Raw genomic sequence first — 25,777 nt, 5'->3', positions numbered from 1 at the left:
ATTCAATCATTAAGAGTAGCAATCATAAATTTATGGTGAGCTCAGTCTTAGTTAACCGGAACAGGTTGTATGCAGTATTTCCGTTGGGGAAGACTTCATTCAAACCAAAACATCAGGTTGTTTCATTTTCTGGGGAATTATCATTTTCCAGTTTACTTGTTGAACTAGGATGCTGACCTTTTGTGAATTGACTGGTTGTAGGGGAGATTTTTGGTTTAAAATCAACCTGTTAGCAAATATGACAATTATCCTTTCTATCCTTTTTGGTATAATCAGACAGAATATATTTAAGATAAAACTACATTTAAATTGTGAGTCCTCTTGTCAAAATAATTTGCCCTATATCACTTTATCAAATTTGCTGACTTTAGGATGTGTTTGCAGTCTTGGTTAGATTTATTTTACAATGGATTATAAAGCCAATATACATGTATATATTTAATATATAAAATGATATCCCCTTCCCTCTTTTTCCTGATACATTTAATGTAGAGAAAATTTCTGATATTCTTTTTTTTTGTACAACATTATGCTCAAAAGGTAGTAAATCTGGTCTGACCTATTTATCATAATATAACCAGATAAGAAATCACCAGATCATGTTTTCAACATTAGAGTTACTTCCCCTGGAAAAATCTCCAGACTCCATTGATCTATAAATAGTCTGCCTGCTTGCCACTGTTTTCAAAACTGACACTGGCCCAGTTCAGTTTGAGACGAGCTACAGGATGGAGGTAGGCCTAACCAAGACTGCTAAACACTGTTTCTAACCAGTTTGTTCTGTTTTCTAGGATATTATCACTGAAGTTCAGACATAGTAGGGGCTAGTTTCCTTGGTGGCCATGATTCATCAACTGCATGCTGCCACTTTCTTTTGTTGAGCTGTCATCTTTGTTGAGAGTGCCTCTCTCACTCACCATATTTGGAGATTGGCACTAGGGAATTTGCCATGATATTCCAAACACCGTTAGCCTCAGTTCTCAGGGCCTCGCAGACAGCAAGTTGTTGCAGACAAAGCTCACTGCATCTGTGAATTTCATCGATGTTCGCCATGCCTCACTTGTTTTTGATAGTGTGTGTTAGTCAATGGATGAACATGAGGTTAGACTGGAATACCCTTTGTGGGGAGGGAAGGATAGCTCTGCTTCTGCCACCTGCTGCTGGCTATGGCAGCCTAGTGGTTGGGGGAGGATGAAATGGTGGTCTATATTTCCGGCTGTGGAAGCACAAATGACTATCCCAGGTTACTCAAGCTTCAGAGCACTCTGACCCTGAAACTATTTTGAATGATTTCTTGGTTGCAGTGTTGGTTCTGATAGTTGTGATGTGACCTGTATCTAATGAATTACTTACTATAGCTATTTATAATTCCAGTGTCATCCCATTAAATGTTTATTCATGATTGGATTATTTGCAAAATTCAAATCTATACATAGTTTACAATATTTTGATAGGATTCAATTTCTGTAAATCCAAATAAATAAATATAAATCAATCACTAATTTTTATGTGTTAGATTTATTGATAATATATTGGGTTTAATAATATCATAATTATCATAATAAAAATCAACAATGACAATAAAATGGGATATCATTCATGTACAGAAGATGGTGAGGGTTATTTAGGTGGGAGCACAGTCGATAGGAATGTGTTTTTGCACAAATGGTGTGTAACTTGACCACACATCATGTGACCCTGCTGCATGTGTTTCTACAGACTAGGGCAGACACTTGATACCAACAAACTCAGCTAGTCCATGCCAAGCCAGATATTCCAGTATCACCTTGCTGAGTTAATTATTCAAATATGACAAAAGACTCTATTAGCCTCTGTAACCTCTCATGCACTATAAGGTACGGGATGGGCCCTTGAAGGTGAAGGAATGTGATCTAATGGCAGATTGCACATGCTTGATGAAAAGAGGGCGTATGTTCAGTGCCAGTGTCTTGACTTGAATGTAAACTTGACATTTTAAATGCAGATTTTCATCCGGCTTTGTATGCATTTGAGGGGATTTCCAGTTTCCCAACAGCTTAACATGTACCAGATAAAGATCTAAGATGGGTCTCAAGTTTTATTGAAGTTTTAAAACACAGCCAGCATATGGATATGGGCCAACATTCTTTAGGGGGATGATGTCTTTATCAGATCCGTTGTCAAGCTCAAAATGTAACAGCATGCATTCATTCAGACCTAAATGTCAAAAGAAACAAGTATTTTATCTTAAAGCATATTGTCAGATTGTAAATGGCTCCCACACCACAATGCTTGCATTTAAATACCTGCGTATTCTGCTGCCAACAGTGTCAGTCAGTGTAGAATAAACTAAACAAGCCAAGTTACGAAGTTGCCCCAACTAAGATTTGACAGTAGCTCGCACAGCTGTATATATATTTGAGGGATAATATATATATCTCAACTTACAAATTCAGTTTATTGGTTATTTGTTTTGATTATTTTTTGTCACATGCTCAAGTGACATTCCAAAGTACCTTTGATGACTAATGTCCTGTAAAGTGTGACAAACAGAATTCTAGGTGTTGTGTTGTAGGGCTCTGTGATAGTGTCTGCTGTACATGAGGTACTGAGCGGAGCGGCCTTGAAACATAGGAAGGAAATAGTCATGACTGGAAGCAGGTGCTTGCTGATACCAACATCAGAAACTCAACAACAAAAGCCCATTTGATGTGGAGTTACTCATCTAATCAGGGACAGCAGTTGTCGTGATACCAGATATAGTTGTGTAGAGAACTAATTAAGTGAAAAATAGTCCTCCAGCATGTCAAGCATTTTCCCTAACCTAAAACTGTAGCAAAAATCAAAGGTTATCTGGAGTTCACTGAGGTGGTTTGATGAGTCTTGTGACTCCACTGGACGAGAGACGACAAGCCTTATAAGTCGTACCTACACAGCAGCCCTGATTCTAGTGATGCTTGTGAATTCTTGTGTGTCCAATATAGGAGCGATTAGATTTGGTTAAGTGTGAGAAATGTATGCCGATTATAGTGCAAGAGGAAAGTAATACATGTACATGGAAAAAGTATCGCCTGAGGGATAATAAAATGACTTCCATGGATTATTGCTCTAATCCAGTTTGATTAATGTTAATCTATGAAACAGTACATCAATCAGCCCTTAAGGCTGTTAAATCTTTATGGCTGATTTTTTTTATTTCTTCAAATTTCAAAATACGCTATGAATAATCAGTCAATTTTAATCAGTTGCCTACTGGCTAGTAAATCATTAGGATCAGATTCCAGTCTCATGTGGTGTACTACTCTAATATACTATTTAATTAGTTGTAGCAATGTGCATTTGCTAATGTGGGCTTTCACACTTCATGTTAGTTGGAAAATATGTGAATCAGTTAAGGTATTTCACGGCCTAAATGTACTTGCAATATGTCATGTTTTATAAGTTTTTAGATAGGCCATGGGACTAAATAACTTGCAATATGTCATGTAATTTATGTTCAAGGATAGGCCATGGGACCAATAACTTGCAATATGTCATGTCATTTATGTTCAAGGATAGGCCAGGGGACTAATAACTTGCAATATGTCATGTCATTTATGTTCAAGGAAAGGCCACGGGACTAATAACTTGTTATATGTCATGTAATTTATGTTCAAGGATAGGCCAAGGGACTAATAACTTGCAATATGTCATGTAATTTATGTTCAAGGATAGGCCATGAGACTAAATAACTTGTTATATGTCATGTAATTTATGTTCAAGGATAGGCCAAGGGACTAATAACTTGCAATATGTCATGTAATTTATGTTCAAGGATAGGCCATGGGACTAAATAACTTGCAATATGTCATGTAATTTATGTTCAAGGATAGGCCATGAGACTAAATAACTTGTTATATGTCATGTAATTTATCTTCATGGATAGGCCATGGGACTAATAACTTGCAATATGTCATGTAATTTATGTTCAAGGATAGGCCATGGTACTAAATAACTTGTAATATGTCATGTAATTTATGTTCAAGGATAGGCCAAGGGACTAATAACTTGCAATATGTCATGTAATTTATGTTCAAGGATAGGCCATGGGACTAAATAACTTGTAATATGTCATGTAATTTATGTTCAAGGATAGGCCCTGGGACTAAATAACTTGTAATATGTCATGTCATTTATGTTCAAGGATAGGCCCTGGGACTAATAACTTGTAATATGTCATGTCATTTATGTTCAAGGATAGTCCCTGGGACTAATAACTTGTAATATGTCATGTCATTTATGTTCAAGGATAGGCCCTGGGACTAATAACTTGTAATATGTCATGTCATTTATGTTCAAGGATAGGCCCTGGGACTAATAACTTGTAATATGTCATGTCATTTATGTTCAAGGATAGGCCCTGGGACTAATAACTTGTAATATGTCATGCCTTTTATGTTCAAGGATAGGCCCTGGGACTAATAACTTGCAATGTGTCATGTCATTTATGTTCAGGGATAGGCCATGGGACTAAATAACTTGTAATATGTCATGTAATTTATGTTCAAGGATAGGCCCTGGGACTAAATAACTTGCAATATGTCATGTCATTTATGTTCAAGGATAGGCCATGGGACTAAATAACTTGCAATATGTCATTTATGTTCAAGGATAGACCATGGGACTAAATAACTTGTAATATGTTATGTAATTTATGTTCAAGGATAGACCATGGGACTAAATAACTTGTAATATGTCATGTAATTTATGTTCAAGGATAGGCCCTGGGACTAAATAACTTGTAATATGTCATTTATGTTCAAGGATAGACCATGGGACTAAATAACTTGTAATATGTCATGTAATTTATGTTCAAGGATAGACCATGGGACTAAATAACTTGTAATATGTCATGTCATTTATGTTCAAGGATAGACCATGGGACTAAATAACTTGTGATATGTCATGTAATTTATGTTCAAGGATAGACCATGGGACTAAATAACTTGTGATATGTCATGTAATTTATGTTCAAGGATAGGCCCTGGGACTAAATATCTTGCAATTTGAAAGCATATGAATGCGTATGATGATACATAATGACACTGATCAGATATGACAGATGAGGTCAACTTAAGTCAGCTGATTGCTTTGTGACGTAGGAAAAGTTATCTTCATGGCATAGTCTGTGTGACTTACACAAACAGATCATTATGGTCCATGAAAGATTATATGTTGCTGACGACTGGCCTTCATTTCCTGATACCTACACCTGTCAATCACACAGGTCACATGATATTTTCATAATACAAACAAATGTTGATTGGGATATAATACACTGTTAATTGACATGTTAAATTAATTTCTGTAATGTGTAGTTGTGAGTACATCAACCAACAATAATGCATCTGTATTTATGTGGAATCAGTGACACTGGATTTATAAACATGGTTAGTGATACGAATCTTATAGTAATGACCCAGTTGATGTTGTTGATGGCAGTGCTGTCCCTGGTGTCAGTGCGTTACGCTGCCACCGCCAGGGAGTCTATGTCTGAACTTCAGTGAGTGTCCTAGAATGTGTGCTTGCTCCCCTACACTTACCTCTGTTCCCAGGTCACCATGACATGTACAGGGCACACAGCCCTCTTGGACTCAATAGAAATTAGATACACAAAATTCTCAGCGGTTTGTGTCTTGAACACATTCGTAAGGCCATTTTTATGTCATTGCTTGTGGACAAGCTGACAATATCTCTCAAGATGTTAAGTCAGTACCAAATTCTTGATTGAAATTACAATCTGCTTTTAGGAGGATGGCGATAGACAATCCCCTGAAAGTGAAGTGACGCAGGTTTGTCTGAGTTCCCCTTCCGATACCGACTCTATGACGTATGATAATGGTGTGCCTGACGATGCTAAAGAAAATGTACATATAGACGTATACTATCTCTCCCTTTCATCTCTTTCTGTTGTGTTGTCTGCTTTAGTTGTTGTAGGTAGTGTTTTACTAACAACAGCAGACAGCGTCCGCTGCACTTGGAGATTAACAAGGATGCATGACCCGGCTTGAATTGTACCAATGAATACACTTGCCATTGTGTTACTTTTGAGACTGATACCACATCTATTCATGACCTTTCACAATTTCATACATTTAATTTCATTGTCAAGTATGTTAACCTTATCTTTTTTTGCAACATTTCTTCCAAAAGTATTTGTGATACAGTTCACCATGTCTATTTGTTTGCTAACCGGTAGATCCAGGTTCTGTCTCAATACGGCATTTGTTTATTCAGTCTAATTCAAGCCCTGTTGTGGTTTTGGTTCTAACAATTTGTTTCCATCACTTGTTTCTGTTTGATCAGTAGTTGGCTATTGTTTGTCACAACCACCTCTGTCTGACTCATGGTGGACCCACCTTAATGCAAATGGCAGTGTGAGTTGTTGCCACTGTGCAAGAAGAGCAGAGATGACTAAGATTCCTATATGCTCTGCTTCCTGAAACATTGCCAGATCTCTGTGAGTCGTGTCATCATGATTCGTGCTTTGAACAATGTTCACACAACTCACAATATAAACAGTATGTTAATCATGTTTCTGTCATTGGCCAGTAAACACTTCCATGGACATCCATGCTAAAACTCAGTATGTTCTCTGTAAACCCACTGATAAGGATTCATTGATTTGATTTTATGTACTATATTTGCCAAGATAGAGGATATGGATATCGAGGCCAAATCACAGGTGTCTAAACACCTCCTAACTAAAGTGTTAAGGCCCAGCATCAGCTCAAATCAATGTATATTTGAATTTTTGGACTAATGACACCCACACACATGGTTGGTAGGTTTGTTGTTTAACGCCGCACTCAGCAATGTTCCAGCTATATGACAGCTGTCTGTAAATAATCGAGTCTGGACCAGACAATTCAGTGATTGATATCATGAGCATGGATCCACGCAATTGGGATCGATGACCGTGGATCAACCAAGTCAGCGAGCCTGACCACGCAATCCCATTAGTCGCCTTTTACGACAAGCATAGTCGCCTTTTAAGGCAAGCATGGGTTGCTGAAGACATGGAAGTACCCTCCAACAAGCCACTGTAACTTGTTATGTGTGTCCCGTACAGTCGGACACACATTCGTGGATTGTTCTTTTCCAACACTCCATCTCTGTTGCCATGTGTGCACGATCCACCCATGACTCTGGTGCCGTGGGTGCAGCAGGACTCCGTCATGATGCAACAGTTATTCACTGACAACAATTGAAAACAATATACTGACTACTTTTGTCAGACAGTTGCAATTTAACCCGAAATCACAAGATGGCCTGCACCTGTCATTCAGCAGAGTAGCTCGTGGGACACAGGTTGTGTTTCTGTTCTGAGAGTGAGTGTGTGAACATGGTGTTATCACATGTACTGAGCGGTGCATGGTACAAGCTTACAGGAAAACAGTTTATCAGTAAATTTCCGCATAAATGAACTTTGGTGACTTCCTGTTTTGAAATTGTAATGTAGCGATGTAATAATCATGGGCGTGTTATCATGTTTGTGTTTCACTTTGATGCTTATTTCATTGGACTTTTTTGACGTAGCTTCACTATAAGTCCCACCACAATATCCTGCATGGAGGACTATCTATATTCATATGTAAATATACAATGTGCGGAACATACGTCAGATTCTGAAATCTATGTCCTAAGTGACTCCTTTGTGGCATATTTTAGGAATGCGGGATAATAGATCACTAAGTACACAGCATCACCACAATTCGCGTGTGTCACCATTGTCATTAAATGCTTTTTGCTTCGTAAGAAGTAGCAGCCAATCTCATCTGATCTCTGTACGCAACACAGACCCTTTTGTTCATCCAAACATTTATATCCCATCATGGTCTTGGCTGACTGATTTTTTTCGCCTGGTATAAGAAACACACCCTGTCCCAGTGGAATGACCTGTTGTGTCCTTCATACAAGTCGGCCTTAACAGAATTAAAGTCCCTGTACAATCTTCTATAGTAGTTAATTCAGTACCTGGGTATTGGCTTCTTTGTGGGTTACATATTCACCAGTCACAGCCACACAATGAGCAACAGGAAATAAAACTACCAGTCCGCATGATATTCCAGTGTGAAGCACACACATGGTCAATACATGCACACAAATGCTGCTACTTGGGCTGAAGCAAGTACTGACGAAGCTACTCGGCAGTCCAACCTACATCACCATAGAGCATGGTAAACATGGTGTTTTGGGGGGATCTATTCGTGGTCCACAGATCATATGATGGTGGTATTAAGCTGATTACGTGTTACGGAACTCTGAAGTCCTCATATCTGGAGGATAGAGAAAGGAAAATCAATGTGGTATTTGCCTGACTGGTAATCTGCAAACATGCAGGGGAAACGTTGGCTTACATTGGGGATCGGGACAAGTTCACTGCAGCCTATGGTCAGAGACTGACAGGCTGCACATTCAGCCATGTATGAGTCATTCCCTCTTGACTGGCGGATACTGTACACCATGCCTATGCCAGTTAGTTTAAGCTGATTGTCCTTCCTGTGTGACCTTTGTCGATAAAGTGGGCTTGACATTTCACAAAAAATTATCGCTTCATCAGAAGTTGTTATGTATTTAGAAATTAAAAAGTTTAAACTTGCTATTTGTGAAAAGTCGCTTTAAATAATTATTATGATCTATATCTAGAAAGTGCAAAAATATTGTTAGTGAGTGTATTTTCTACTTTAGTGATATTGTATTTATTTCGGACTACAGGCTTTGACCATTTAAGGAAATTAATTTTAATTGAATCATCATGTAAGGATAAAAATGGCAATTGTTAAATAAATGTTTAAAATAAATTAACTTTTATGAATTCAATTAATTAAGGATTCAATGACAGAAAGGTTATGATCAATCAGAAACAAGTGATGTCATCATATAATGCATGTCATACAGTGACCTTGTCTGTTGTTGTCAATTGTCTATGAGTCTTGTCTGTTCGTCGTGTTGTCAACATTGCTATGGTGGAGTGTTGGATCACAACTCAGCTCTGACAGGCAGCAACAACAAGTGTAAAAAGCCCTGCATGTCTGTGAAGTACATCACTAACGTGAAACGCCCCGTGCATAGGGACAACAGCCTTCTCGGGAGGAGGAGATGGAACGATTCCCAGCTATACATCTTTGGAAATTTGGTTACATCAAGGAACCCATGTGTCTCATAATAGTGCATCTTGCATTTATCTTGATAACATACTGAAATTTACGTCAGTGGTTAAAAGGAAAATCTAATTATCAGCAGCGATAACAGATAGTCTGGTTGACCTTTGTATGTTTATTATCATGGTCAGGTTTTCATTTGTCTCTCTGATGCCAGTGGATCATGTGACCCTAACTGTCAAGGTCACTCAGACACTTCTGTTTTAACTACCATTATAATCTCTTGTTGGTTTACAAAAATTCCATTAATTGTTTTAGAGGGGATTATGTTGGTCATGTTTATTGATTCTGGATAAGGCAATGTACTACCACTTCATCACAACTAACTACACATAGAGGGAACTGTGATGGTGTTGAACTACAAATTCATTAACTGGAAACCATGCTGAAATGAAAGCTCCACATATAGTTGCTGCATGTGTGTATCTGATTGTTGCATGCGGCCAGCTGGTGCAGCAGTGGTCACCGTGGCTACAGCTGCAGCTGGGTGGTTGTACTAATAGCATGACATAGCAATATGACATACCGATCATACAGGGAGGACAGTGTAGCATTCCAGGGCCCAGTGCAAGCCAACATTTAACTTTCACTGGACAAGTACCGAAACATACCTCTGCTGGTTGCCCTGAATGAATGCCCTACGCTGTCCTCCCTGCCAGTGTATAAAGGCTAATCATCACTCATTCATCATTACTCATTACACATATATAATATCTTGTTCTCATAAATATATATGTTTCAGTTCTAATTGTAATTTTCCTTGCTTAGACAATGATACATGTTCTATTCTATTTTGTGGTTATTATGTAACAGGTAACATGTTGAGTAACATTCCATTATCATGACTGCTTAGAAGGGAGAAAATGGCTCGACAATCATGTACAGGAAATATATTTTTAGTTATCTTGAATGAAATGTAGTGGAACGCGCTGGTTAGGCTTGTATCACCTGTACCAACACCAGGCATGAAGGCAATAATGTGTAGCTGATTAGGTGTGTAAATAATTGAGCAATTTCCTCCCCCCCCCATCTCCCGTCCCATCAACCGAGGCAGTCCTCTTGATGTAATCCGTGTCAATAAGACAGCCTGACTCAAGGATTTCACAGGAGGAGGGAGTGGTCTGCTGTTACCTGACAACATTGCCAGAACCTACAGCACATCCTGACATGCTGGCTCCCAATACTTAAGGCAATCTTTACTGAGACATTCCAACCCTGCCCGATACCTGATCTGCACAGGAGATCCTAGTGCCTGAAGCTACCTGATCACTTCACCTGAACAGGTCAAAGGTTAAATGAAGTCTAAATTCTTTAAGTCTTTGAAGTTTACAGACTGAGGATTTGTCAGTCTTGGAATGAGAGATGTCGGGTCGATTGCCACCAGGATCTGTTATTTTAGTCATTTTATTAAATCTGGCCCAACCCTTCCCACTTTAAAAAATCTGGAAGCAGAAAAACAGATAGGAAGCTCTGAAATAATGCAGCACATTATGTGCTGGCTGCATTTCTTTGGAGAAGCTGTCCGCCAGTAATGAGGTGTAAGTTTCCTTCACTCATCCCGAAATAGACTGGTATCCTGTCACATGATTGGGCGAGCCTTTTTCCGCCCACTAGGTCAGAGGTAATTGACACTTGATTTGAGGTTGATAGGTATCCTAAGTATTGTTAACACAGATAACTGTTTTCAGAGATAGTAAGACAGGTCACAGAGTAGTTATCACATATTTGAAGCTTTGTGAGCATGTCAGTATCCCAGCATGCATTGCATGTACATAGATGTGATATGCATTATGGCTGACTATTATGTTCTGTTGCTCTTGTCATTGTCCGAATGATTTGACAGCCTGCTTGCGTTATTCATAATTTCCTGACTAATTCCCATGTTGTTGTTTGTACTAATTTGATCTCACAGGAAGCAGCAACACCGAAAAAAAAGGGTGGATTTTTCATTCCAACGACGCCAGCGGACAAATGCGGGGCTTGCCAGAAAACTGTATATGCAATGGAGAAATTTGAGATGAACAAAGTGATATACCACAAGAACTGCTTTAGATGCACACACTGCAAATCAAAGTTAACGTAAGAAATCAACAATGGTTACAATTGTGCGTGAGTTCAAACCCAGTCTGCCGAATCTGTCATTCTCATCTGGTCTCGCAGTGTCGGGTGTCATCAACTTGACAACATGTCCGTCCTATTTGATCACTGCAGAGTAGCACTTCAAAACATTCACATGCTTTACTCAAAAACAAGAATTTTGGAACATGATTGTCAATAATTTCCAAAGCAATTTCAAAATAAGGTATTAAATGAAATATTGGTGCTTTGAATATGTTGATATTCTAAATGCTTTATGAACCTGACGTTGACAAGCACTACACAAGATGAGCAGTTTCAGGTGAGAGACTGGGGTTTGTCTACACGACCTATTCTCATGCATGGGAACAGAAACGATGCCAAGATATGCACACAAACTGATTAATTAATGTATCGTGAGTAAAGAGCTGGCCAGCATGCTGTTGTCAGCAATCCTTCCGTGCTCCGTGTGTCTGTGGCCAGGTTGTCTGTGGGTCCCTGTGTCTGGCTGTGTTGGTCTGCACATGCTGGCTGCTTCTCTGTGTGTGTATGCTACGGCCCATCACCTCTCTCTGCCATCATACAGGTACAACAATATCCAGAGCTTGTCATCTTGCTCTGTGTGGAGTTTCCTTATTCATATATTTGTGGTTTGCTTGTTTTAGAAAACAGCAGAAGTAATCAAATTTTAGAAACCGTGTCTAAACATTTATCTGTGTTCTGATTACAATTATCGTGTAGGTGTCCTGTTTTGATATTGGTCTGAGTTTCAGGCAGGGAATATATGGAATTATAGCATGCAACAAAAATAGTCAATGTTAATCTAGTTACGTCTGCAAGTTGTTGGACGAAGTTATTGTTATTCATAGTTTGATTTCAGAAAGAAAAATGTGTTTGCTTTAAGTGTGTATGCAGACTTTAAAGAATGAAGGTTCATATTAACAAGACAAGCTTTATCCCCCATTTTGCTGTATTCTTTACAGTGACGTTAGACAGTTGTTACTCCTTGTGTTTCACAGCGCATGACCTTAACACCACGTCAATCTAATGTAAGCCGAATTCAAACACATGGCACAAATTTAATGTTCTTTTGTAATGACGTTTGGTACATTCAGATTCTTTAATTTGTGAAAGTGAAGTCTTTGTTTGGACTTCCAGTAAGCAACAAGACAAAAATCTCTGAACAAGGAGCCAGTTTGTGTATATTGCCTAGAGTCAGTACAACATAGAAGCATGACTTTGTTTACAGCAGAGAATATCAGTGTATATCTTGATTACTACAAGCTTTGTTTTTCAAGAGTATTTCCCCAGTTAGTTGTGGGTGTAATGTGTTGTCCCTATATGATGGTATGAGCGTTGTGTGGTTGTCGTCAGTCACTAGTGGCACAGCCTGGTCCTCCTGTATCCCCACAAGCAGACTGGCATTCTGCTGCACACGCCGGTACAGGCGCTTCCAAGTCAGCTGGAACTGTGACGGTAACATTCTTCCTCCACAAAGGTATTTGTAGCTATGGAAACGAAACGAAAACGTAGCTGGTGAAAATGCTATAAATGAGAATGAGATAGATAGAAACCTTGCCAAGCCAAACATTGCGTGTCATCGTGTCTGATTGCAGAATTAAGCTTATTCGTCACTGATCCCCCACCATCATTATTGTCAGCTAGAAGCTGGTGCATATCTTGGCATTGTGTTGTGTTCTCTGGACCTCTTCATAATCAAGACATTTTCATTTCAAGGGTCATGTTACATTGAATTCATTATCCCTATTCATGGAAGTCATTGATTGACATACCAGGCGTGTGGAGAGCAATATTCCAGGTGGTTTCACTTGAGACACTTGGTAAAGTGGTGAAAGGGACAATGCTTTAAATAACTTAGATCATGTGTATTGTATGTCTCAGATACTTTTCAGAAAGATATTTATCAGTGGACTGTATTGTTTGTAAATAACAACGTATGTTTAATAAGGTTCACTCTTCTGCTTCTTTTGCATAAATGTGCATTTTACCGCATGACCTGTAAAGCATGACACCATACTTAGTGCTTTCAGAGGTTTGTAACCTTAGAAACAGGCTACAGTAATTCACTAATTTTGCATGGTTAGGTGTAAATTACACCAAGTAGTTAATGTTAGCGTGGTAACAGATTCTATACTGTGTAAATAAAGTGTGGGTAAGTCAGTTATTGATTGTTTCAAGGCTTGATGTTTATCACAGCGTGACAGCACCAAGTAGCGGACATTCATCTGACACAAATACACAAACGTTAATCATGTATACATATTTACACTGACTGTAATTGATGAAAATTGTATCTATTCTCCGTACATGTCTCTGACAGAGGTAAAGACTGTTATATGTTTATTTCTGTGCCACAATCAGCGAGATGGGCCTCGGCTAATTAACCCTCCCTCACAGCTTATTCTTGGTAAATATAGATCGGCCACTCAGCGGTCAGTGAGAATGTCACTTCTCCACAACGTAGTCAACCTTACATCAATAACAGCAGGATTTGTGCCACACACTTTCCATTACCAACTTCAGAAATTTCATTCTGATTTTTCTGTATTAACTGTAAGATAGTGTTCGCTGTGTAAACTTTGTACTTAATAGGAAATATATCACGTGTAAATTACTTCCAGTAAGAGAGGTGGAGTTGAAAGTCACTGTGTCCTGTGTATTGTAATAATACAACAGTACTATCATGTTTTGGCAGAACCAGGAAAGTAAGACAGTAATCTACTTACCTAAAGAACAGTATCATACAGGAAAAAAAAGCCCAAGCCCAAGCAGAAAAGTTCACATGCATAAGGCATACATTTAAAACATTAATTATTTCATTTTGCAAGTTTTTACCTCTTTCTCTAGGCTACACATGTGTCACATGTTAAATGTGTAAATCCAACATAACGATATGATAAGCAGGCTCGTTTAGAAAAATTTATCCATCAAATTATCAGTCACAAAAGCATTATATATACAATGTTATGTCTACGTTTTTAGATATATTTACAAATAGAAGGGTAAATATGGCCCTTTCCCTGTCTAGGGAAGCTGAGGTGCAGCAGAGACTGCAGTGACTGCTGGTGCAGTAGGTCCCTCAGTGCAGTTAAACAAACCTTGTGGGCAAATCAATGGCAGGACACGCGGAAATATGTGTACATGTCTCGCCACAGTGGTACAGCTGAGGTTTTGTCTTGCTTATTGTTAAGTAGAAATGTCCTACTTCAATTATTAAGGACAAAACTTGATGGAGCTGTTCACCAACAAGAAGATAGGTTTTTGAATTCCAGGACATTATTTGTATAAAATTCAACATTATCCATATGCACACGAGTGAGTGAGTTAAAATTTGACGTCACATCAGCATTGTTTCAGCCATAGAGCAATGACACCAAGTTGATATATACACAGTTATATTTAAAAAGCGATTTATCAAACATATTTGGGCATAACAATATCATGTGCACACAATCATTGTATATTAGAAACTTAAAGCATTAAAAACTTTACTCCTTGAGCTTTCGTTGGGTAATAAAATTTGATTTTATCACCACTTCCGGCAATATGAGGATTTATGACCTCGGGATTTTCTCGTCATTCCAGCAATGACTGCATGTTTGAAAAAAGTTATCCTAAGTGTACCTAATGTTTTAATCCTGAAGAAACATGTATAAAATGTGGTATTTTTCATTTCCAAATAGTAGTGATTGAGATATATTGTCTCATATAATGATTTTGAGTTTCAGTTTGTTATCTCATAGCTGTAATTGTTGAATTTACTTGTTGATTTCATCTTAGAGTATTAATCTGTGCCTTGTTGATTTAATCTCTTTGCTATAATTGTTGAATTTACTTCTTGATTTCTTAGGGTATTAGTCCACACCTGCAAATGTTTAAGAACCTGTTCTGATTTGTCTTGTATATTTTCAGGCCAAAAACGTTTGCCGCCAATAATGGTATCATATACTGTACCAACCACTTGATGCAACTTTTCAAGAGCAAAGGAAATTACGATGAGGGCTTTGGCCGAGAACAACACAAAAAGAGGTGGCAATCAGACGCGGTGAAAGACGGTGAACAAGAGCAGAGCTAGACTAGACACACTTTGTAGCTTCTCACCTACTGAACCATACAAATGGACACTTATTTTGTACAAACTACTATTATTTTCTGTGGATCATGAACGAGAGTAGCGTGCATGAACTCAAGTGCATTATTGGATTGAGACTCAGCTGTGAGACCAGAATGCATTGTGAGATTGATGGAAATGCATGGGAGGGAGTGGTGCATCATGGGAAGTGAAATGAAGGCATTATGGGAAAGAAATGGTGAACTGTATTTTGAGATTGCTGAACATTTCAAAGAATCTGCTATCTTCTTGCTGATCATGCTTCGAAGCTTTTGATAAGGATGTAGACAAGATGCTTAGAAATTTGAATGTTTGACAACCGAAATGGTAGACTTGTTCTTTGACTGAAAGAGGCTTTGCCAGAAATGTAGTAGAGACTGTCAAAATGTGTTCATTTAGCATACCATGTTTCAAAGAATATTCAGCTCAAGGAAACTAAGGCAATATAGGCACAAAGTCCCTGAGCAACTCAAGGGGTTTCAATTTATCTTTGACTCGCTGATGGCGTCAAGTACAAATGCATCAATTTGGTACTCATTGAGAAACGATATTCACCATAACAAAGCCATTTTATCATAAACGTTTTTTGAGTAATGTTTTTTTAAAATGCTTCATGTAAATACTAAGGTAAAAAAAAATGTATTAAAAAAAATATGCAAACAAGTTCTTGATATTAACAGTTTGTGTTCTGCTAAATGATGACCAAGGCAATATCTGCATGCATTACTTCCAGGAGACGTTTTGTAAGAGGGCTTTCACTGTACGCTGTAATTACCTACTGTAGCTAACTAGCTCCTGTGTATTTTGTAATTTGTTCTGATTTTTTAAATCAAGCATATTTTTCATTTTATTAATAGTATTATATTTTAGTATTATTTCACCTAGTACTTTGCTCATTTCGCATGATATATCTATGTACATTTCTAAATTGACCTGTATTGTCTTTTGATATTTATATGAACTATGTAACAATTTTCAATTTTGCTCAATTTGAAGTTTGAAAAAATTGGAAAGAAACGATTGTGTATGATGTATATTGTTGACTACTTAGCCTGCAGTGTTTATACTTGTCATCTTGAACAAATCTAAGAGCATAATTGACCCTGATTCAGCTGCTATGTACAACGTCTTATGAGCACAATAGACCATGTTACGCTTATTTTCAAAACCTAGTGCTAGTAATATTCAACTTTTCGTACAACTATGACTATTTATTCATATTCGATTGCATGATTTAAGATCTCTCTTCAGTAAGCTTCAACAAGCAAGTTTTGAAAATAAAAATAATCGAATTTGCATCCACTTGTTTTCTTTATCTACTGAAGAGGTGACAGGATAACTGTTTTGTTGGAGTTTCAGGGCATCAAAAGTAGGAATAAAACTTGATATATCTGCATGTAGGAGCCGTGTCATTGACACTGAATCCATGACATTGTTGACCGGGGTCAATGGCAGGAAACCGAAACACTGTGGTGCGATTACGGGAGACATGTTCAGTGTGTGCACAAGTAGATAAAACTTCAAGTTTTAAGAAAGCGAAACATATTTCTAATGTAAGGAAATTGGAAACTATTATTTGTTAGTACTGATTGTCAAAGTTTAAATAACTGCTTGACTTGCATTGAATACACAGCATTCTCATATGAAAACTTATCTCTGAACTTAAACAAATGTGACACACTTGGGAGGCATATGAACAGATGTTACCTGAAAACAGTTGTATTTCTGGCAGGTGCATGGGCTCATTGGTTTTCTGGTATCCTGCACACTGGACCCACTGGAATGAAAATATATGGAATTCCAAAAACAAATTATTAATGCCTTGTGTGAATGATAGCATGTGACTAAAACCTACTGGCTCAAAATATTGTCTGGAGCCGCATGACATCATTATCATGGATTTCCGGTATAGTTCTGGTATATTTATCACACTGCCTCCATGGTCTAGTGGATAAAGCATCTAACCAGAGAGTAGAAGGTCAGTGGTTTAATATTTGGGATAACTCTTTCTTAGTAACGTACAGATTTAGTACTTTTTACAGTCCCGTCTGGGATTTGAACCCACACTACCAGTGAGACACCTAATCGCCAGCACACAACGTCCGCGATCTAGCCCACTCAGCCACTAGGCCACACTATTAACAGATGGTATGGAATATAACGCAGCAAGACCTAGAACTTCAAGTGAGATGAACATGAGTCCGTACAGCACTGTACACCAAGGCAACACAACGGCCAGGGGGTTCAGTGCACATACAATGTTCCTCTCACTTGAACCTCAAGTCACCTGTCACAAACAACAGACCTCGGGTGTAATTGTTACCCTGCCTGATGCTCAGCATTAACAGATGAAGGCGGTAAAACAAGGACTGGGCAGCGGAGTCGGTCAACTGTGTATGTATGTAGTATTCAATCTGCAGTATGGTATCTCAGTGGAATAGACCATAATTTTAATATTTTCATTAGTTTTGATCAAGTATATTCCTTTTAGATGACCCAGCCACGTCCAAGCAAAAGATGTTAAAGATGGTACTTTCCTGGTGCTCAACATTGAGGGGCTAAAACAAGGACTGGTCGGCTCGGAGCCGATATACTGTGTCTGAGTGGGGTAGACATGATTAACTGCGGCATGGTATCTCTGTGAGCTAGCACTATAAAACCGGCATTAGTCAGAGAAATTAGTCCTGGCACAAGCAAACACGCACAGTTAAACTTGTTAAACCCCGTTCCACCACCTTTCAAATGAAGTTGGACATATGGCACATTTCAGTGGATATAAATTTTGGACTTTTACTTGAATGAAAAATCCAAATATGGCTTGTGTAAGTGTGTGTTAATGTCTCTCCATCAGGGCCTCAGTCTGTCAAATTCCTGTTCCTGTTTTCTTTGATGGACATTCCAGGAAAGAATTGGCTCCCAGTGATTCGCTAGAATATTGCTGACAGCGGCATTAAACAACCTTCACACATTCACTATATAGTACAATGTGTGAAGCCCATTTCTGGTGTCTCCTGCCGTGATATTGCAGGAATATTGCTATAAGCGGAGTAAAACCATACTCACTCGCTACTACAACACAAAAGAAGTTAATGACCACCCAATTTTGTTCAATTTCTTTCGCTCAAAAACTTGAAATAAAAATAAACAATCAAAATTGGCTCTTCTGAAACAGAGTTCAACATAGCCGTATGTTCAGAATTTACAACACATTTACCAGAAATAGAGGAACACATAAATTATTTTGTAGCTGGAAATAATGTTGTCTGATTATTTAGATGGGGAAGGGTGGGAATTGTGGACAGTCTGCATCAACAGGGTTCCAGATTTATTTCCTGGGCATTGTGGACTGTCTGGATTAACAGGGTTTTAGACCTATTTCCCTTGTAATTGTGGACTGTCTGGATTAACAAGGTTCTAGACCTATTTCCCTTGTAATAGTTGACAGCCTGCATCAATAGGGTTCCATATTTATTTCCTGGGCATTGTGGACTGTCTGGATTAACAAGGTTCTAGACCTATTTCCCTTGTAATTGTGGACTGTCTGGATTAACAAGGTTCTAGACCTATTTCCCTTGTAATTGTTGACAGCCTGCATCAACAGGGTTCCAGATTATTTCCTGGGCATTGTGGACTGTCTGGATTAACAAGGTTCTAGACCTATTTCCCTTGTAATTGTGGACAGTCTGCATCAACAGGGTTCTAGACCTATTTCCCTTGTAATTGTTGACAGCCTGCATCAATAGGGTTCCATATTTATTTCCTGGGCATTGTGGACTGTCTGGATTAACAGGGTTCTAGACCTATTTCCCTTGTAATTGTGGACTGTCTGGATTAACAAGGTTCTAGACCTATTTCCCTTGTAATTGTTGACAGCCTGCATCAACAGGGTTCCAGATTTATTTCTTGGGCATTGTGGACTGTCTGGTTTAACAGGGTTCTAGACCTATTTCCCTTGTAATTGTGGACAGTCTGCATTAACAGGGTTCCAGATTTATTTCCTGGGCATTGTGGACTGTCTGGATTAACAAGGTTCTAGACCTATTTCCCTTGTAATTGTGGACTGTCTGCATAAACAGGGTTCTAGACCTATTTCCCTTGTAACTGTTGACAGCCTGCATCAATAGGGTTCCATATTTATTTCCTGGGCATTGTGGACTGTCTGGATTAACAAGGTTCTAGACCTAATCCCCTTGTAATTGTGGACAGTCGGCATCAACAGGGTTCCAGATTTATTTCCTGGGCATTGTGGACTGTCTGGATTAACAAGGTTCTAGACCTATTTCCCTTGTAATTGTGGACTGTCTGGATTAACAAGGTTCTAGACCTATTTCCCTTGTAATTGTGGACAGTCTGCATCAACAGGGTTCTAGACCTATTTCCCTTGTAACTGTTGACAGCCTGCATCAATAGGGTTCCATATTTATTTCCTGGGCATTGTGGACTGTCTGGATTAACAAGGTTCTAGACCTATTCCCCTTGTAATTGTGGACAGTAGGCATCAACAGGGTTCCAGATTTATTTCCTGGGCATTGTGGACTGTCTGGATTAACAAGGTTCTAGACCTATTCCCCTTGTAATTGTGGACAGTCGGCATCAACAGGGTTCCAGATTTATTTCCCTTGTAATTGTGGACTGTCTGGATTAACAAGGTTCTAGACCTAATTCCCTTGTAATTGAGGACTGTCTGGATTAACAGGGTTCTAGACCTATTTCCCTTGTGATTGTGGACAGTCTGCATCAACAGGGTTCCAGATTTATTTCCTGGGCATTGTGGACTGTCTGGATTAACAAGGTTCTAGACCTATTTACCTTGTAATTGTGGACTGTCTGGATTAACAAGGTTCTAGACCTATTTCCCTTGTAATTGTGGACAGTCTGCATCAACAGGGTTCTAGACCTATTTCCCTTGTAATTGTGGACAGTCTGCATCAACAGGGTTCCAGATTTATTTCCTGGGCATTGTGGACTGTCTGGATTAACAAGGTTCTAGACCTATTTCCCTTGTAATTGCGGACAGTCTGCATTAACAGGGTTCCAGATTTATTTCCTGGGCATTGTTGACTGTCTGGATTAACAGGGTTCCAGTTTATTTCCCTTGTAATTGTTGACAGTCTGCATTAACAGGGTTCCAGACTTTTTTCCCTGGGGATTGTGGACTGGCTGGATTAACAGGGTTCTAGACCAATTTCCTGGGCATTCTGGACTGTCTAGATTAACAGGGTTCCAGATTTATTTCCCTTGTAATTGTGGACTCTCTGGATTAACAGGGTGCTAGACCTATTTCCCTGGGCATTGTGGACTGTCTGGATTAACAGGTTTACTCCAGTGAATGTGGTCTTCTGATCTTCTGTCTGTTCTGAATGTATGTTAACAAAATACATTCATTTGGAAGTGTCAGTTGTTAAGATTTACTTATGTGGGTTATTTTGCATAGCAGTCATCTCCCTAATATTACTGCCGTCAATGTGACATGTCCCAGACAGAATGTTAAAGTCAGGCATTCTGTGAAGCGCCTGTAAAATATGCAACATCACCACTCTGTTGAGTCGATGCTCTACACTCTCGTCGTCATAACCACAGGGCAGTGTCTCGTTTCCTTCATACAAGTCACACGGCGAAAGAGGTGGAGGTTGGGATTCCCTCCAAGTGAATGCTAATGGCGCTTCATTATGTTTACCCTGTTGTGGGGATGCGCTCAATTTGCATTCGCAGCTAACTGGGGAAGATACAACCCAAGGTGCATGTGAGGCACTTGAACGTTAACAGTGACATTACCATCTCATCCTACCGGGTACCCATTCACTGCTGGGTGAACAAAGTCAAATGTCTTAGGAGACACCACATGTGCTGCATGTGCTTCGAAGTGAGGCAGGGTCGAAGCCCTGGAAATTCGCAGGAGCCAAGATGCCGAACACTTTCCTGAAATATTAATAATATTACATCTCGACTCCTTGAGACCAAAGAAGCAAACTATAAAAGTAAGAATAGATTTAATCGTTTGAATCCCCTGTTATCAGCTGATTATACCTCATTGTCTGTACCTAAAAGAAACAGTGTTCACGTATGGCCGTGGGAGCTTTTCCCTCAAAGACTGTATGCACTGAAGTATTCGTCTATATGATTAGTAAAGGCATTGCTCCATTACTATTTACTTTCTAGGATAACATATGCAAATGAGAATAGAGTATGTATACGTCTCTTCGTGTATGTTTCGAAACCCAGACAGTCAAGTATGTAACTGACTCCCACCGACGGCAAATATCAATCATTGAGGTTCAGGACGTTTGGCTTTTCGGCAGAGCACACTACTGGGCATTATTACATTCCCATAGGGTCTGTGCGTTTATAAAACTCCCCTGACTTAAAGAGGAAATGCCATTACTAGCGCGCCACTCCTGAGAATATAACTACATAACGACTGTATAAAATATACAATAAATGCCTGTCGAATATTTGCAGTTTGTACAGTTCACCCTGATATAAGATTGTACGGACAGCTGTGTGCTTTTGAACTTAACATTTAATGCCAAGTGGGTGTTGCAACTGTTTTAGATGAATGTTTATAATACCGTCTAAATAGTGTCCCTTCAAGGCAGATCAATCTAACACAAGTGTGTTGTCTCCCGGGCAACGTGGTGCGGGGGCCTATGTTCTTCATGAACTGTGTCAGATATAATCATGTACATGTATATATACACATTTATTATACATATTGTTTGAGAAAAACGAAATAAAACTCAATTATTACGAAGAACGTGCGTAATATTTGTTATAAATTATACGCGACTTACAGCATTGTTGACATAACACAGGCATCTCGCTGTTGAGATAATGTTTTATCACGTCATAGAAGTCTTTAGCCACACACACAAATACACACATGCACGTCGCTATATAAGTGCAATAATCTTGATCGCGACGTGAAAATCAAATCAAATGGATGTTGTTTAAGACAGCTGCCATCCATATTCCAGCTAGGAACTTAGCTTATATATTCTTATACATTGGCCCCAAATCTACACATTGCAACTTCTCCTGTGCATAATTATAGTGCACAGAGTATAATATATCACTGTCCACATTGTTTATGGCTCTGTCCACATCAAAGGTTAGATTTGTTATCTCAATGTATACGCTTTACCTCGGTTAGATAATAATATGTGTAAGTTTGTCTGTATGTGTCTGTTTGTCTGTCTGTATGTCTTTGTCCGTGTACCCCTACAGAGGTAATCCCAGTCCTTATCAGATTATAGGGTGATTATAGGTGAAGGTAGTGTCTTATGTCTAATATATCCCCTGTAAATCCCGACTTCGTGCAATGTGCATATCGGACATTTATAGTAGTGCCATTGGGAGTCATAACCGATTTAGTCAACTTTATAACTTGTAAACTTACACCTTCAAGAAATACATAAGAGTTTGGCGCGTGTATGAAATATTTATAAGGTCTACCCACGGACACTCTTGAAGTGCAAATAGAAACGTGAACCTGTAGACTAGATGCGACATTGACTGAGAGGAAGCACGCAGCTGTATGGTGCCAGATGTGTTGGGGTTATGCCTACAGTGGGAATTAGTTCCAGTTACATTGATAAACAATGTATTAACAAACAGTTCAACCTAGTATTTTGTAACACACATTATGATTTAATGGATATATACCATGCCGGTCAAGGTTGATGTTTCTTGGGCATCGATGCGTGACTTTATATTTTGCCTGCATGCGCGTCAGACATTTTTATTGTCAATAAAAAACAAAACAGCTTCATATGATGGATACTCCGTTGTCCATAAATTGCTTGACAGTTGACATCGTATTAAAGAGCAGAGTTCAATGTGTGCCCAATTGTGTTGGTGGTAAAAAATAAAAGAGCGTTCCTCCCACATCACTTATCTTAAAAAATAACAAAAAAAGGTATTATCGCCCTCCTCACTTTTGAGAAAACATTGTGCCCCCGAACTTCTTTTTTTTCATGCAGCCTAATCGAGGATGGCTTGAATCGGCAAATTGGCGTTTCAGTGAATACGTGTACAAATGCCATGCAGACAAAACTTTAATCCCAAACAGTTAAAGGGAAGCAACTCCGACAACACATGATTAGATTGCGATGACAGCTGAAACCAGACAGCTATCCACACGCCCCGAGGCCAGTGCGCAGCGGGAGACGTGAACATAAACAGCGGAGTCGGCATCTGCTCTCGCCGGCGGGGTGTCTCGTACACTCGGCGTGCAGGTCGTGTTCCTGCTAAGTACAGACCCTCGGCGTTACGCAATCATGCATAGCGATGAAACTAAATCCTTTGAAATACTGGGAATAACAGACTTCACGTGAAAAACTACTCACCTGTTTAGCATCGCAAATTATTACATCAAAACAAACTGCTATTTAAGAATAAGGCGAGTGTCCTATATATTCCCACATATTTTCTTCTTTGAAGATTTAAAGCGTATTATATGCATGTCTATATATGGGCTAAAATGTTTTCAAGTTCAAAGTGATAAATTACTTCCAGCTTTTACATGACATCTCTCGTTATTTCGTTCCTCGTGGGGCGGGCGTTATTTGTTTTAACACTTATTTTATTGCCAAAGCACAGTAGGATGTATGTATGTATGTATGTGTGTGTGTGTGTGTGTGTGTGTGTGTGCGATGTGCAGCGCAACTAATATTTACAAATTGACAGCATTGATAATTTAGCTAAAGGGATGACATCTAATAAATATGCTAAATTACTAATTATTTGATAACTGTGGACAAACTGTACCAAACACATCAGAAACATGTCTGTTCTACTCTGTAATAACAGTACAAGAAGTATTATTAGGATCTTCTTATTGCTATTCATGTATTTCTTAACAGACTTTAAAATTAAATTCATAAGATGATTCCTTTTCACTGAAAAGTATATTATTTCTAAATGTAGAAGAATTCATTCATTTTACATTTCTTTAGACAAAGTGTGTCTATATAATGTCATTTGTAAATTCAAGGAAAATTACAAGAGTATGAGGTTTGACCAGATATGTTTTCTGTGTATAAATCAGTATGTTTACTGTGTATAAATCAGTATGTTTACTGTGTATAAATCAGTATGTTTACTGTGTATAAATCAGTATGTTTACTGTGTATAAATCAGTATGTTTTCTGTGTATAGATCAGTATGTTACTGTGTATAAATCAGTATGTTACTGTGTATAAATCAGTATGTTTACTGTGTATAAATCAGTATGTTTACTGTGTATAAATCAGTATGTTTACTGTGTATAAATCAGTATGTTTACTGTGTATAAATCAGTATGTTTACTGTGTATAAATCAGTATTGATGTGACGACAGGTATGTTGGAGTCTTGCATGTAGTATGTTAACAGTTATGTCACCACAGTCGAAGTAGTAAGGGACTTTAGTTGGTTTCAGGTGTATGACATGTTGTAATTGTGACACAGATGTTATTTCTTTCATTCCATAAAGAGAGTTCCAGGAACGTAAAGTAATTGGGGGGTAGGGAGTTTTGAAAAATTGTTGTACGAGCGAAAGGTATAACGATGTTGTTTTGTGACGCTGATATACTTTGTAACAGAAGAAGTGGGAGGTGATGAGTGCATTAAAAGGCCATCACGCCTTGTCTAGAGGTTACTTGTACACAATTTGAAGCTGTAAAAACATGTAGTTTCCACAATGTATATTCATTATTGATACTCACTTATGAATATGAATCTATATGGTCTTCATACGTCAGAGTGAGAAAATTAAACTATTTTGTTGAAACCCTTATGTCATTTACATTAAGTAGTCCTGGGTGTGTATTGGGTTGCATGCGTGCGTGAGGCAGATTAAATTACTATTTCTTAATTATATTTATATTATAACCTGATACGTTCACCAACCATATACAATTCTGTACCGTGCACAGATTAGCCAGCCTTTGTTAACAACGGTATATAAGGATCTATACAGAAACGTCGCTATTAAATATTAGGAAATATAAATTGTTTTCCATAAACTGTCTCTACTTCATATTTCAGCTGCAAAATGCAAGGATCACAGATTAGCTCTTATTAAATTGAGACTCAGTTGACACAATCTGGAGATAGAGTGGGGCAGACCATAGATTATGCAACATCTGCGACCTAAATAAGGTATAGAAGATGAAATATACTTTCTTGTGTATTGTCCAAACTAAAGTACAGAAGGACAGTTAATTCTTCAGACACTAGATATATTAAAGTGTCATAATAATAACAACAAAGTCTTCGCACCTTTCTTAAATCCTTGCTCTAAAAGGAAAGTATGTTACGTGAAGATCCGGGGTAGAATAGGTCTTAGCAACCCGTACTTGCCGTAAGAGGCGACAATGCTTGTCGTAGGTGGCGAACGGGATCGAGTA

At 38.5% G+C, this 25,777-nt stretch overlaps 1 protein-coding gene across 1 annotated transcript in view; it reads left to right on the top strand.

Moving 5' to 3' along the window:
• LOC139466688 (uncharacterized) overlaps positions 1-16,688 on the top strand; it is a 49,447-nt gene extending 32,759 nt beyond the window's left edge. Inside the window, exons 8-10 of the mRNA XM_071248316.1 lie at positions 5,769-5,885; positions 11,095-11,261; positions 15,192-16,688. Coding sequence (XP_071104417.1) covers positions 5,769-5,885; positions 11,095-11,261; positions 15,192-15,354 — 447 coding nt within the window. The 3' untranslated portion in view covers positions 15,355-16,688. The remainder of the gene's footprint in view (positions 1-5,768; positions 5,886-11,094; positions 11,262-15,191) is intronic.
• The last annotated feature ends 9,089 nt before the right edge of the window (positions 16,689-25,777 follow it).

This window comes from Haliotis cracherodii, unplaced genomic scaffold (genome assembly GCF_022045235.1).
Source record: "Haliotis cracherodii isolate W230 unplaced genomic scaffold, xgHalCrac1.p SCAF_19, whole genome shotgun sequence".
NCBI classification, from domain to species: domain Eukaryota; kingdom Metazoa; phylum Mollusca; class Gastropoda; order Lepetellida; family Haliotidae; genus Haliotis; species Haliotis cracherodii.
The sequence above is the reverse complement of the archived record's forward strand: the minus strand, read 5'-3'. Positions and strand labels throughout refer to the sequence as shown.